Source organism: Scyliorhinus torazame, chromosome 18 (genome assembly GCF_047496885.1).
Source record: "Scyliorhinus torazame isolate Kashiwa2021f chromosome 18, sScyTor2.1, whole genome shotgun sequence".
Classification (NCBI taxonomy): domain Eukaryota; kingdom Metazoa; phylum Chordata; class Chondrichthyes; order Carcharhiniformes; family Scyliorhinidae; genus Scyliorhinus; species Scyliorhinus torazame.
In genome coordinates, this window is record NC_092724.1 from 55,111,830 (window position 1) to 55,127,536 (window position 15,707).

Sequence of the window (15,707 nt, forward strand, 5' to 3'; positions counted from 1 at the left end):
GATTGAGCTGTGGGTAAAACCAGCCAATGATTGAGCAGGGGGGAAAACAGGCCAATGATTGAGCAGGGGGGAAATGGCCAATGATTGAGCAGGGGATAAAACAGGCCAATGATTGAGCAGGGGGGAAACAGGCCAATGATTCAGCCGGGGGTAAAACAGGCCAATGATTGAGCAGGGGGGAAACAGGCCAATGATTGAGCAGGGGGTAAAACAGGCCAGTGATTCAGCAGGGGGTGAAACAGGCCAATGATTGAGCGGAGGGGGGGGGGGAAACAGGCCAATGATTCAGCAGGCGGGGGAAACAGGCCAATGATTCAGCAGGGGGGTAAACAGGCCAATGATTCAGCAGGGGGGTAACAGGCCAATGATTGAGCAGGGGGGGGGGGAACAGGCAATGATTGAGCAAGGGGGGAAACAGGCCAATGATTGAGCAGGGGGGGGGGAGGAACAGTCCAATGATTCAGCAGAGGTAAAACAGGCCAATGATTGAGCAGGAGGGGGTAACAGGCCAATGATTGAGCAGGGGGGAAACAGCCCAATGATTGAGCAAGGGGTAAAACAGGCCAATGATTGAGCAGGGGGTAAAACAGGCCAATGATTGAGCAGCGGGGGAAACAGGCCAATGATTCAGCATGGAGTGAAACAGGCCAATGATTGAGCAGGGGGGAAAACAGGCCAATGATTGAGCAGGGGGGAAATGGCCAATGATTGAGCAGGGGGGTAAAACCAGCCAATGATTGAGCAGGGGGGGAAGAGGCCAATGATTCAGCAGGGGGGGAAACAGGCCAATGATTGAGCAGGGGGTAAAACAGGCCAATGATTGAGCAGGGGGTAAAACAGGTCAATGATTCAGCAGGGGGGAAACAGGCCAATGATTGAGCAGGGGGGGAAACAGGCCAATGATTGAACAGGGGGGTAAAACAGGCCAATGATTGAACAGGGGGGGAAACAGGCCAATGATTCAGCAGGGGGGTGGAACAGGCCAATGATTGAGCAGGGGGGGGAAACAGGCCAATGATTGAGCAGGGGGGGAAACAGGCCAATGATTGAGCAGGGAGTGAAACAGGCCAATGATTGAGCGGGGGTGGGGGGAACAGGCCAATGATTGAGGAGGGAGTGAAACAGGCCAATGATTGAGTGGGGGGGGAAACAGGCCAATGATTCAGCAGGGGGGAAACAGGCCAATGATTGAGCAGGGGGATAACAGGCCAATGATTGAGCAGGGGTGGGGGAAAAACAGGCCAATGATTGAGCAGGGGTGGGGGAAAAACAGGCCAATGATTGAGCAGGGGGAGGGGGTGGGGTGAACAGGCCAATGGTTGAGCAGGGGGGGGGAAACAGACCAATGATTGAGCAGGGGGTAAAACCAGCCAATGATTGAGCAGGGGATGGGTGAAACAGGCCAATGATTGAGCAGGGGGAAACAGGCCAATGATTGAGCAGGGGGGGAGAAACAGGCCAATGATTCAGCAGGGGGGAGCAACAGGCCAATGATTCAGCAGGGGGGAGAAACAGGCTAATGATTCAGCAGAGGGGAAAACAGGCCAATGATTGAGGAGGGGGTAAAACAGGCCAATGATTGAGCAGGGGGTAAAACCATCAATGGTTGAGCAGGGGGTGAAACAGCCCAATGATTGAGCAGGGGGTAAAATAGGCCAATGATTGAGCAGCGGGGGAAACAGGCCAATGATTCAGCAGGGGGGTGAACAGGTCAATGATTCAGCAGGGGGGGGAAACAGGCCAATGATTGAGCGGGGGGTGTAACAGGCCAATGATTGAGCAGGGGGGGAAACAGGCCAATGATTGAGCAGGCAGTGAAACAGGCCAATGATTGAGCGGGGGTGGGGGGAACAGGCCAATGATTGAGCAGGGAGTGAAACAGGCCAATGATTGAGTGGGGGGGGAAACAGGCCAATGATTCAGCAGGGGGGAAACAGGCCAATGATTGAGCAGGGGGGGTAACAGGCCAATGATTGAGCAGGGGTGGGGGAAAAACAGGCCAATGATTGAACAGGGGGAGGGGGTGGGGGGAACAGGCCAATGGTTGAGCAGGGGGGGAAACAGACCAATGATTGAGCAGGGGGTAAAACCAGCCAATGATTGAGCAGGGGAGGGGTGAAACAGGCCAATGATTGAGCAGGGGGAAACAGGCCAATGATTGAGCAGGGGGGGAGAAACAGGCCAATGATTCAGCAGGGGGGAAAACAGGCCAATGATTCAGCAGGGGGGAGAAACAGGCTAATGATTCAGCAGAGGGGAAAACAGGCCAATGATTGAGCAGGGGGTAAAACAGGCCAATGATTGAGCAGGGGGTAAAACCAGCCAATGGTTGAGCAGGGGGTGAAACAGCCCAATGATTGAGCAGGGGGTAAAATAGGCCAATGATTGAGCAGCGGGGGAAACAGGCCAATGATTCAGCAGGGGGGTGAACAGGTCAATGATTCAGCAGGGGGGGGAAACAGGCCAATGATTGAGCGGGGGGTGTAACAGGCCAATGATTGAGCAGAGGGGAAACAGGCCAATGATTCAACAGGGGGGAGAAACAGGCCAATGATTCAGCAGGGGGTAAAACAGGCCAATGATTGAGCAGGGGGTGGGGGGGTTCAGGCCAATGATTCAGCAGAGGGTAAAACAGGCCAATTATTCTGAAGGGGGTGAAAGAGGCCAATGATTGAGCAGGGGGTAAAACAGGCCAATGATTGAGCAGGGGGGGAATCAGGCCAATGGTTGAGCTGGGGGTGAAACAGGCCAATGATTGAGCAGGGGCGGGGGGGAAACAGGCCAATGATTGAGCAGGGGGGGAAACAGGCCAATGATTCAGCAGGGGGGGAAACAGGTCAATGATTCAGCAGGGGGGGAAACAGGCCAATGATTCAGCAGGGGGGTAAAATCTGCCAATGACTGACCGGGGGGGGGGGGGGGGAAACAGGCCAATGATTTTGTTGCACAATTTGTGCTGTAGTTAAGTACTAATTTCACCCCCAAAGGAATTGGAGAAGGAATACCATGACATTGCATGTCTCTTCTGGATTCCAGCTCGAGCCCCAAGGTATGACCCGACACTGCTCTGACACACTGGGCTGAGAAAATGGGTGGGTTTGGGTCAGGCAAGAAGTTAAACACCTAAAAATTTGATCCATAACCTAAGCCGGTCTCCGGGTCGTCTATTTCTGGCTTTAACTGATGCTTTAAGTTGGGTGGCTTTCCAACCTGCCCCAAGGAGGTGGATTGGAATTTTAAATACCATAATGAGATTGTAATCCTACCAACAAGGCCTCTATCCAGCATGAGACCCACCATCACCAGGGACCTGATTTCCCACTCCTGATCTATCCCTCATTTTCCAAGTCCCAATATGTGCTCCCGCACCAGGCTACAATCTTGTCCCCTGTCCTTTGAAATTCGATTTCCCCCTCTGCCCCCCCCACCTAACGCATTCTATACCATCCCCCTCACCCCATCCATCTCAGATCCTCTGCAGCCTCCGATCACCATCTACCCTCCACCCAAAACAAACCTGCCCCCTCCCCGTGAATCAGCAGCCCCTTACCCCCTTCCTATTCCCCTCCCCCAATCTTAAAACCCCATAGCGTGTGGGGAATCCCGAAATTGCAGGTTTGCTGTAACTTTCTGATTGAGCTGCTCCATGTGGGCCAGAGAAGTAAATGTTCCTCCCACTGTCTCACTGCTCCTCATTTAGATCACAAACATTGGGACTTGACCTCTCCATCATGGGGCCTGGTCTCTGTTATGGATCTTGAGGGGCCCTGAGTCCTTTGACCCTGTTCACAGCAAAGCCACCTTGAAACTCTTCCTTCGTCTTCGAACTTTTTGTTTATTTTGTCTCTCTTTCTCTTGCCTTCCTCCTATTGCTCAGTGGGAGACTGACGACACTGCAGAATATGTGAGTAAAGTGCCTCATTCTCTGTGTAATCTCTTATGTTCTTCCCTTCCTGCCAAGTGTTCAGAAGTCTACAAATATTGGTTTTCTGCATTTACGAAGCATGTTTGGTTTTCATTTGGCTTTTTGTTGACGGTGTTCGATGGCAGTTTTTTCAACGTCTAGAGTCTCTGGTAGAGATTCATTCCCCTTACGCCCGCCAGTCTCCCGCTGTAGTCCATGCACCACTGTGGCTGTGAAGGTGGGTCCTCTAACCACATAGGCCTGGCACCATGTCGCCAACTGGCACTGTGCCAGTGACCTGCCAGGGTGAGTCTAAGGGGAAAGGAGTTGAGCCCTGACTGCCAGTCAAAGCCATCATCTGAAATATCAAGTCAATTCAGCAGAATCTGAGGATCAATAAGAGGATGAATCCTGCCATGGTTTCTGGAGTAGTGTCCGCGCAGACGGATTCTGCCCTGAGTATTACTTTTGCATGTTTTGTGGCATTTAGTTGGAAGTGTTCGTGTTGTGCACACAATTGCTTCAATTATTTGAATCTCACAAATTTATTTTCCTAATGATCTTCTCTTAAAAAATGTGTTTCCAATGCTAGGAGATGATCATCTCTGGACTGCAGCCAGAAACAATGTATTCCATCACCGTGGCAGCCTACACAACAAAGGGTGATGGGGTTCGCAGCAAGTCGAAGCTCGTGGTCACCAAAGGTTCAGGTCAGTCAGCTGCCAGTGTTGCTGCCTCTTTGATCCGATGCAGTTAAAGCAGGGAAGGGTAGAGCAGCTTTGTTCCTATTTCATTCATTGTCTTCTTTTCCAGTCCTTTTCCTTCCTTCTGCATACCTTGCTTAAGTGAACAACCCACAATACCCATCACTTGTTGTCGGCGGGTTCTTCTTTTCTCCCACGAAGGGAAACTTTGCCTCATCAGATGCCTTTAGTTTCACTCTTCTGAGAGGGGTCACTGGACAGGATTCGAGGGCAGTGACTTTTGTTTACCTTCCTCATCCCCGAAGCGTCGAATTCCTTTGCAGTGTTCCGAACATCATTTCAGTTGGCTAGGCTGGGTTTGTTTTCCTTGAGCAAAGAAGGCTAAGGGGGGGACATGATCGAGGTGTACAAAGTTATGAAGGATGTAGATAGGAAGAAGCTTTTCATCCAGTAGTGAGGCCTGGAGAGTGGCGAATGTTGTTCCTCTGTTCAAGAAAGGGAATAGGAATGACCCTGGTAATTATAGGCCAGTTAGTCTTACTTCGGTGGTCGGGAAGATAATGGAAAAGGTCCTGAAGGATAGGATTTATGACCGTTTAGAAAGATGCCGCTTAATCCAGGATAGTCAACACGGATTCGTGAAGGGTAGGTCTTGCCTCACGAATTTGATTGAATTCTTTGAGGAGGTAACTAAGTGTGTAGATGAAGGTAGAGCAGTTGATGTCATATACATGGATTTTAGTAAGGCGTTTGATAAGGTTCCCCATGGTCGGCTCATGAAGAAAGTAAGGAGGTGTGGGATAGAGGGAAATTTGGCCAGTTGGATAAGTAACTGGCTATCACATAGACAGAGGGTGGTGGTGGATGGAAAATTTTCAGACTGGAGACCAGTCACCAGCGGTGTACCACAGGGATCAGTGCTGGGTCCTCTGCTATTTGTGATTTTTATCAATGACTTGGAGGAGGGGGCTGAAGGGTGGGTCAGTAAATTTGCTGATGACACCAAGATTGGTGGAGTAGTGGATGAGGTGGAGGGCTGTTGTAGGCTGCAAAGAGACATTGATAGGATGCAGAGCTGGGCCGAAAAATGGCAGATGGAGTTTAACCCTGATAAGTGCGAGGTGATTTATTTTGGTTAAAAAAATTTGAATGCGGATTACAGGGTCAACGGCAGAGTTCTGAGGAATGTGGAGGAACAGAGAGATCTTGGGGTTCATGTCCACAGATCTCTGAAGGTTGCCACTCAAGTGGATAGAGCCGTGAAGAAGGCTTATAGTGTGTTAGCGTTTATTAACAGGGGGCTTGAGTTTAAGAGCCGCGGGGTTATGCTGCAACTACACATGACCCTGGTGAGACCACATTTGGAGTATTGTGTGCAGTTCTGGTCACCTCATTATAGGAAGGATGTGGAAGCATTGGAAAGGGTGCAAAGGAGATTTACCAGGATGCTGCCTGGTTTGCAGGATAGGCCTTATAAGGAAAGGTTGAGGGAGCTAGGGCTTTTCTCTTTGGAGCGGAGGAGGATGAGAGGCGACTTAATAGAGGTTTATAAGATAATGAGGGGGATAGATAGAGTGGACATTCAGAGACTATTTCCTCGGATGGATGTAGCTGTTGCAAGGGGGCATAACTATAAGATTCAGGGTGGGAGATATAGGAGGGATGTCCGAGGTAGGTTCTTTACTCGGAGAGTGGTTAGGGTGTGGAATGGACTGCCTGCTGTGATCGTGGAGTCGGACACTTTAGGAACTTTCAAGCGGTTATTGGATAGGCACATGGAGCACACCAGAATGACAGGGAGTGGGATAGCTTGATCTTGATTTCGGACAATGCTCGGCACAACATCGAGGGCCGAAGGGCCTGTTCTGTGCTGTACTGTTCTATGTCAATAACCAGGCGTGTAGATTTAAGGTAAGGGGCAGGACATTTCAAGGGGATTTGAGGGGGGTGGGGAGGGAATCTGGAATGTATTGTCTGAAAGGGTTGTAAAGGCAGAAACCTTCACAACAGATTTAGAGGGGATTTGAGGAAAAACATTTTTACCCAGAGGGCGGTGAGAATCTGGAACTCACTGCCTGAAAAGGCGGTAGAGGTGGGAACCCCCATTGCATTGAAGAAGCATTTAGATGAGCACTTGAAACGCCATAGCACACAAGGATACAGACCAAATGCTGGAAAATAGGATTCGAATATATTGGTGCTTGATGGACGGCGCAGGCACGATGAGCTGAAGGTCTCTCTTTCTGCTGTAAAACTCCGACTGTGACCGCAGCTAATTCAACACTGTCTACATTTGAACTTGGGTTTGGTTTGACCATAACTAGTGAATGTACCATGTTCACTAACTCATTGTAAATCTCTGCAGGGAATAGACATTTCTACAATTGCCTCACCAGCTGTTGTCAAACAGGATTGTTAAAAGGCAAATTGAAGTAAAGGTGTTAAGTCCAAGAGAAAGATGGGTGGATATCACGGAGGCTTCAAGTTAGGGGATGAGCAGGGAATGGGAGGGGAGGGTGTATATCATTGAGGCTTTAATTAGGTTGTGGGGATGAGACCCATGCAGGCACGGGGGGAAAGTGCAAACTCCATATGGACAGTGACCAGTAGCCAGGAATGAACCCGGGTCCTCGGTGCCGTGAGGCAGCTGTGCTAACCACTGCACCACCTTGGATGGTGAGCACAGAGCTCTTGAATCAAAGAGATAGATGAGTAAATATTACTGAACTTCGCAATAGTTGAATTTATTCCTGTTTAAAGGATTTATTTAAAGGATTGTTTCAACACAGAAAGTGCCCTGTTACAGTCTCATGACAGTAAGAAGTCTGACAACACCAGGTTAAAGTCCAACAGGTTTGTTTCGATATCACTAGCTTTCAGAGCACTGCTCCTTCCTCAGGTGAATGAAGAGGTATGTTCCAGAAACATATATATAGACAAATTCAAAGATGCTGGACAATGCTTGGAATGCGAGCATTAGCAGGTGATTAAATCTTTACAGATCCAGAGATGGGGTGACCCCAGGTTAAAGAGGTGTGAATGAACGGACATCGTGCGACAATCACCAGGCATGAATGTTCCCTTCTGGTCGGGGAACACGTCAGCAGTCAAGGGCATTCAGCCTCTGATGTCCGGGTAAGCGTTCTCCAAGCGGCCTTCAGGACGCGCGACAACGCAGAATCGCTGAGCAGAAACTTATAGCCAAGTTCCGCACACACGAGTGCGGCCTCAACCGGGACCTGGGATTCATGTCGCATTACATTCATCCCCCACCATCTGGCCTGCGAAATCCTACCAACTGTCCTGGCTTGATGCAATTCACACCTCTTTAACCTGGGGTTACCCCTATCTCTGGATCTGTAAAGATTTAATCACCTGCTAATACTCGCATTCCTAGCATTGTCCGGCAACTTTGAATTTGTCTATATATATGTTTCTGGAACATATCTCTTCATTCACCTGAGGAAGGAGCAGCGCTCCAAAAGCTAGTGACATCGAAACAAACCTGTTGGACTTTAACCTGGCGTTGTAAGACTTCTTACTGTGCTCACCCCAGTCCAACGCCGGCATCTCCACATCAGTCTCATGACAGGTGGCTATTTTCTTGTTACTGTTTCTAATGTGGGGAACGATTGATTTGTTGCTGTTTTTAAAACAGGAATGCATTCTCACATTAATATTTCGCGAGGGAGTATATTGCTTTGTGAGGAGATGGATGTTATTGCTCTGATCCTCAATTGTGTGTGTGTGTGTTTATGTGAGCATGTTTATGTGTGCGCACGTGCGTGTGTTAATGTGTGTGCGCGCACGTGTTAATGTGTGTGCAGATGTACATGTTAATGTGCGTGCGCACGCACGGGTGTGAAGGTGTGAGGCACACATGTTAAGGTGCATGCATATGTGTTAAGGTGCGCGCACTAGTGTTAGGGTGCACGCGTGTGGTAAGGTTAGGGTGTGCGCACATGGGTCAGGATGCGCACGAGAGAGTGTAAGGGTGTGTGCGCACACGTGTGTCAGGGTGTTAATGAGTGAGCATCCATGCTAGTTTGTTGTGTGGGTGGAATTTAATGTAGGGAATGGGAGTGTCACCCTTCGGCTGGAGAGCTGCGACAGCCCCACATCAACACTTTTTGGGGAAACTGCTGCATCAATCAGGCACTTAACTGGACAGTGGCTGGACTTGCCCCAGGATCAGGGATCCTGAGGTGGTGGCTGCAGCTGTTGTACCTACCCTCCGCCCAGGATCACCGATTGACACAAGCACAGCTGGAAGTGGGTTGCAGCAGATGGGATTATTTGCAAGGGCAGGGCTGGTGGATCTCAATAAATTTGCCCAATGCTGCCCCCTTCCCTCAATCAGGCACCGAGTGTCTTTAAACGAGGGACACCTTTATTTCATTTTTGGGCTTCCTGTATGGCAGGCCACCCAACCACTGCTGGGCGAATACCAGCGGCAGTGGGATGAGGCACGTAGGTGGACATTAATTACCTACTTAAGGGCCTCAATTGACAGTAGGGCCGGAAGACTGCCCATAAGCCCTCCTGCCCCAAACTTAATCGAGGCAAAGGCAAAGGTGGCTGGGTACCCACCCGATTAAAAGTTTCCCCCACCGTGTGTATGTGTATATTGATGAGGATAAATGTTTAGAGGGAGGGAATGTTGTTTTCCGTCTTGTTTGCTGCTGGTGGAATCAGCAATACCCGAAGAGTGACAGCTGGGCAGCTGTTGCACATCTGCAGGGGACAAGTGAGCAATGAATCCTCTCATTTTATCAAGGTTTAAAAGAGGGACTCTACTTCACAGCCTGCGAATATTCCGCAGTGACCACCTGCCCTTTTTCCCAGCGACCAGAATGCAGCGGGGGGGAGCAAGCTCAGTGTGCGGACTTGATCCTTTGGAAATCTTGGTTAGGTGTTAATTAAAGGGACATCACATCAGAAATTACTGTTGGTGCTAACAGGTGATGGATGATATCAGGTCATATGATGTTCATCTAGCAGTTATTTTAATGGATGTGCTATCTCAGTTAGAAAGACCAATTAATGCCTGCATTAAAATAGCAGACAGGAGAATGTTGTACCAATATGATAAGCAGTCATTCGTCAGCACTGTCAACAGAAATTTCTTGCTGATGGACTTTTCTCATCGACTGTGAGAACTGCGTTGGCTATTAACTGGCGTGAAGCCAAATAACTGGATCACCTCAAACAATCATCATCCTTCCAGCAAGTAGCATAAATACCTTTCCTCGCGATTTGTCGATGTTTTCATCCAGAACCACCACCTCCCTCACCGCCCCCGACCATCACCACCTCAGGGTGTGTGCTGTCTACAATGCGTTCTGATGAGATCCCAGGTAGGGGGTGGATTAGCTGTGTGAAATTGTCACTATTTCTGTACAACTGCAGACAGATTTAATAAAGAACACATTTTCAGGCGCGTTTGGCAAATACGAACTTGTGGATTTCACACGTGCGAGAGTAACTCTAAATAATACTCACGGGGAACCACGAGGCAGCAGGTGCGACTGAGCAAGTCCAATGACAAACTGTCACAGTGCAAAGCTTGGCAACCTTCCCCACAAATCTTGGCAGGGCACCTGTGATTATTTACTTTCTTCAGCCTGTTTTAAAGGTGGGCCTTTTTATCTCTGACTCCATTTGTATTGTGGTACAACCACTAGAAGAGCCATTGTGTGACGTACACGTGATTGTTTATTTTCCCCATTCCTGCAGCACTCCCAGCATCAAATTATATAGAATTGCGAGCGCACAAGCAGGCCATTCGGCCCAGCTGCTCTCTGTCAGTGTTGGTGCTGCACACAAGCCTTCCCCCTCCCACCCCCACTTTAGTTGGTCTGCACAAAAGTGAGAGTCATAGTCACAGAACATAGGAGGCCATTCGGCCCATTGAGTCTGCACCGACCCACTTAAGCCCTCACTTCCACCCTATCCCTGTAACCCAATAACCCCTCCTAACCTTTTTTGGACACTAAGGACAATTTATCATGGCCAATCCACCTAACTTGCACATCTTTGGACTGTGGGAGGAAATCTGAGCACCAGGAGGAAACCCATGCAAACACGGGGAGAATGTGCAGACTCCGCAAAGACAGTGACCCAGCAGGGAATCGAACCTGGGACCCTGGTGCTGTGATCCTGGGACCCTGGTGCCACAGTGCTAATCACTTGTGCTACCGTGCTGCCCTGAGAAGAAGGAGAAAGAAAACCGTCAGACCCTGGATTGTTAACTGGATTCACCCTAGTTGATGAGGTTAAAACAGTCACAGCAGCTTTCTATGCTGGAGAGAGTTTATTGACCGAGTTCACAGCCAACATTCCTCCAACCCACCAGTGTCCCAGCCATCCCCATTTTTAAGTGTACAAGTTGGATTGGATTGGATTTGTTTATTGTCACATGTACCGAGGTACAGTGAAAAGTACTTTTCTGCGAGCAGCTCAACAGATCATTAAGTACATGGGAAGAAAACCGAAGAAAAGAAAATACATCATAGGGCAACACAAGGTATACAATGTAACTACATAAGCATCGGATGAAGCATACAGGGTGTAGTGTGAATGAGGTCAGTCCATAAGAGGGTCATTTAGGAGTCTGGTACCAATCTTATTAACAATGTGACTGCCATTAAACCTTAACAATGCGATTGCCATTAAACATTTTCGATATGATTAATAAGACACTACATAGGTTATTTGTTCAGAAGTCAAGTGAAATGTTCTATGGGATTTGTTTGGTCTGTAAAACTTGTGCGAACCGTTCAGGAGGAAGGAAAATGCAGAAGCTGGCTGGTTGTAATGGAATCGGTAGTTTGGAGCATTGGGTGTAATACAATCCCGCCATACAGAAACTGACCGCTAAACCTCGGAAGAGTTAAGGGAGATGAGTAAAACTTAGGCTGTGAAGTTATTGTATGAACATTTATATTTGACTCTCATGTCCATGGAGGTGTTCACCTGTTTATTTTGAATAAGTTCCATACCACAATAAAAATGACAAAGAGAGGAATTGATAAATTCTCACTAAGCATTCTCAGGATAACATTACCAACAGTAATTTTCATCGACAGAGATGAGCGCTGACCCCAGGGACAACATAATGGGACACTGGTAAAGTCACAGACAGGGGTGCTAAGCAGCTTTAGCAGTAGCTCCTCTGTTGCAGCAAGTCTCCATAGTTGCCCCACGTTAAAACCAACAGATTATGATCGCTGGCTACTGCCAATGCTTCCACAGTGTAACTGAAGAATCGTTCAGTGGTTTGAGAAAGATACAGGCAGTGTGGCGTAGGAAAATAAAGTAGCATGTGAAAACTGACGGTAGAAGGCAATTTATGGCGTTAAATGCTGTGCAGTTGGAATGCAGCCGGGTGATTCAATAAAAAACCTAATTCCAATATAATATATATTCTTCCATCTGTGGGCACTTCCTGTCAACAGTTTCCATTATAAATTCCGGTGGCACCGTGTATAATGGAAACTGTCGATGTTTAACCTGTCGCACTGTAATTATACCCTCGGCCCGCTCACCGTGGGGATAGTGCATGCCACAACTGGCAGGGGTGTGTAATTACAGCATGACAGGCTTACTTCGGCAGTTTCAATTATTAATACTGAGAAGAATTTATAATGGAGAGACAAAAATAAGGACAGCAGGTATGACTTTAAATTGGGGACCAATTAAATTCTCATGCAGTTACTCGTTAACCCGGTTTTATCAGAAGATTAATAATTTGGTCTCGACTCACCGTTTGCGACTCTGTGGGACGTCAACTTGTGTGTGTGCATGTGGGACGTCAACTTGTGTGTGTGCATATATATATATATATATATATATTAGTGGCACATGCCTATTTATAGACACACAATATTAATAAAAATCCATGCAATTTTTTTAAGCAAACCAGTGTGTTTCAAACTAAGCCTTGTCATTAAATAGGGGCTCAGCTCGGGGAACCGCTGGGAGAGGAGCAATCAATTCCAGATCCCCATTAATCTCTACTAATTTGCTATTCTGTAACAAATTCTCGACACTAACAATTATTTAGATCCAATGACCACAGTGTTTGTTTGCACAGCAGATGCTGTCACTTTGCTCAGTCCTCCAGTAAAACATTTGAACTTAGTTGTAACTCTTAATCTGTAACTGAGGAATACATTCCCCTTTAGCAACCGCAATCTTATGCACCTTCACCTTTTTCACATTTAATTCGGTGTGAGCTAACATGTCCTTGCGGCCCGAAGGCCACCTATTCACCCCACTTTTTCACCCCATTTCTTTTCACTCCTGTTCTTCCCCGATGCTGCTGCCTCTTGTAGGTGAACCAGGACTGTGAGGTGCCCTTTGGAGTCTCACCCCACTTGATTTCTTTCTTCTTGTGTGAGCGCTGCTGGGGCCATTGAACAATGGCAGGAGTCACAATTGACCTGCCGCAGCACACTCTCCGGCAGAGTCACTTCAGACGAATTGGGCTGAAACTGGAGCTGATTTTTATTTTCCTCCTCCTGCCATCAATCATATTTGCTGCAAGGGCAACAAGGTGGCGCAGTGGGACACTGCTGCCTCACGGCGTTGTCCATATGGAGTTTGCACATTCTCCCCGTGTCTGCATGGGTCTCACCCCCACAACACAAAAAGTTGTGCAGGGTAGGTGAATTGGCCACTCTAAATTACCCCTTAATTGGTAAAAAAAGAGAATTGGATACGCTAAATTAATTTTTTTTAAATTCGCACTTGCTGTGGCCAGTCAGTAGGAACAGGATTGCACTCAACATCCTGGTGCCAGGCTCGTGCAACAGAGCTGTGGGCATCTTTGCCCCTGGGCCGTTGGTGCACCTGTACCCCCAGTCAGTAGATTCAAGAGAAATGGAGAGAACACGAGGTGGCAAAAATAAATGGAAGGAAATAAACCATATGAAATAGCCATTTTCTTTATCACTTTCTAACCTATTGCCCTTTCTTTCTCCTCCATCTCAATGAAATATTTGGATAAACGATCTACCTCGCACTCAAGTCATTGGTCTACTCATTGAGTTGATCACTGTAGCGAGATTTCAATTGGCCAGCCTTGCTATCTTTGCAGCATATTGTCTGCCTGGAGATGTAATCCACGCCGCATCTGAAAAGTGTTGATTTAGATGTGCCTCCTGGGTTGTGCTCTGGTGAGTTTGTTGCTGACTTGCACATCATGGTAAGGAAATGGTAAACACATTCAGGTAATGACTGCAGTCAGACGCTGGCTGGCAGTTGGCTTGTTGGTGCTTTGCCAACAAATGGTTTTGACAGGAACAGATTGGAGCAGCAGTTAAACCCAGAATCTTAATGTAACATAGCCCTTGTGGTCGTTTACTGCACATTCCCTCAATGTCACAGCCTGACTTCACTCTGCGCAGTCAAATGTCCCCCGGTGAAATGGGCTTCAGCGGTTTGCAAGTTGAAGAATGACCAAAAAACTCTGCTGACAAATTAAGTGTTCACTACAGGAACTAGCCATGCAGAGCAGAGTAGTTGCTAAATATGTCAGTCAATTCAAAAGCTAGTTTCAGCTAGGTTTGCAAGATCTCATTAGGTCTCGGCCCCCTAAGTTAGTAAGGTGTGTGTAGCGGGAGGAACAAGTAAAAAATAAAGTCAGAAACCTAAACCCATTTTGACTTGGAGTACAAGGATAGACAGTCCTAAACAGCATAATTCAGAGACCAGGGAAGCGACTTTACTAAATGGAGCAAAGTCCCATCGCGAGCGCATTTAGCTGCATGTTTCCCAATGCTTGCAGTGCCGAGAAACACAAGGCTATAAAACGCAACCCGCGTTAGGTGAAGTATATCAGTGGGGAACGTGCAATCGAGGGCGCTCGCTGAACTCCTCAGTGTAGCGAGAGATCAAATGGCATCCCAAGCTGCAAAGCCCCTGACACGACCTCTGATCCCCAAGCCCCAAAGCACTATGGGAGGGTCCCCCTACAGGCCCTCTCACACAACACCCACGCAGAGCACCTCTGGCCCGATTGCCACCACTCACAAAATGCCAGCTTGGCAACGCCAGGCCGGCACCCAGGTGGCACTGCCAAAGTGCCAGGCTGGCAGTGCCAGGGTGCCTGGGTGGCACCAGCAGTGCCAGAGTGCCACCCTGCCCAAAGGGCATGCACCTGGGGGCCTCCAACCACCTGGAAGACCCCCATGAGTGCCTTTCCGTCTGGTCCCCGTTTCTGGAGACCAGTAGTGAACGGTGCTCGCCCGAGGTCTCCAAGGCGAAGGAGATTGAGCTGTCACACACTAATATGCTGATTTGCTAAAATGTGATCCCGCCCACAATAAGCAGGATTTACATCACAACATTGTGTTAGATCTCACGAGGCGTTCCGAGTCGGGTAGATCCCGGGAGCAGGTTCTCCCGGCTTCTATCGGCCACACTGTGCATCAATTCAGACGTAGCGTGGCTGTAAAACCACGCCCAGAATTCCGTAATTAGCCCAACAAAGAGGGTCAATTCAGCACCAACTTCTGACTTCACTCACAAAGCCAGCAGGTGGTACCGTCTTCAGGGAACCACAAGTCAAGGGTGAGAAGGAGCCTTCACAACAGCGACAAACCCAGAGCAGGACCATGATTGTTATGAGAGGGAAGGGTAGCACATCAGTGATGGAGCACAGAGGAAAACTGGTATTGTAGACACTGCAGCATTTGGGATGTGGGAGAAGCTATGGTTGAAGCAGTACCTTGAGAGATCAATGTTGATTTAAGCTGGTCTTTCTGTGTGTTTAAATAAAATGACAACTGTACCCATGTTCCTTGGTGCAGTTAATTGATTTCAGATAGAAGTGGAAATTATACGACTGAACAGTCCAAAGACAAAGGGAGAAAGCTGACAGACACCATGCTTACGCCAAGGCAATGCTGTTGGAATCAGTCCTAATGACTGATTAATCTTGGCAACATTCAACTCGCTCAGGGCCATCCTGCTTTAGTAAGACATGCTCTGCCTGGTTCTGGATAGTGCCTGTGTCTAGGCGTTAGCAAAATAAACAACCAAAGCACTTGGTCGTGGATGAACATTCTTTGAATGCTGCGGACAAGTTGAAGCAC

At 48.2% G+C, this 15,707-nt stretch overlaps 1 protein-coding gene across 1 annotated transcript in view; it reads left to right on the forward strand.

Annotated features, from left to right (window-relative positions):
* Positions 1-15,707, forward strand: part of LOC140395214 (receptor-type tyrosine-protein phosphatase delta-like) — a 634,165-nt gene that overhangs the window by 469,440 nt on the left and 149,018 nt on the right. Inside the window, exons 14-15 of the mRNA XM_072482754.1 lie at positions 3,878-3,904; positions 4,497-4,614. Of these exons, the coding sequence (XP_072338855.1) occupies positions 3,878-3,904; positions 4,497-4,614 (145 nt within the window). The remainder of the gene's footprint in view (positions 1-3,877; positions 3,905-4,496; positions 4,615-15,707) is intronic.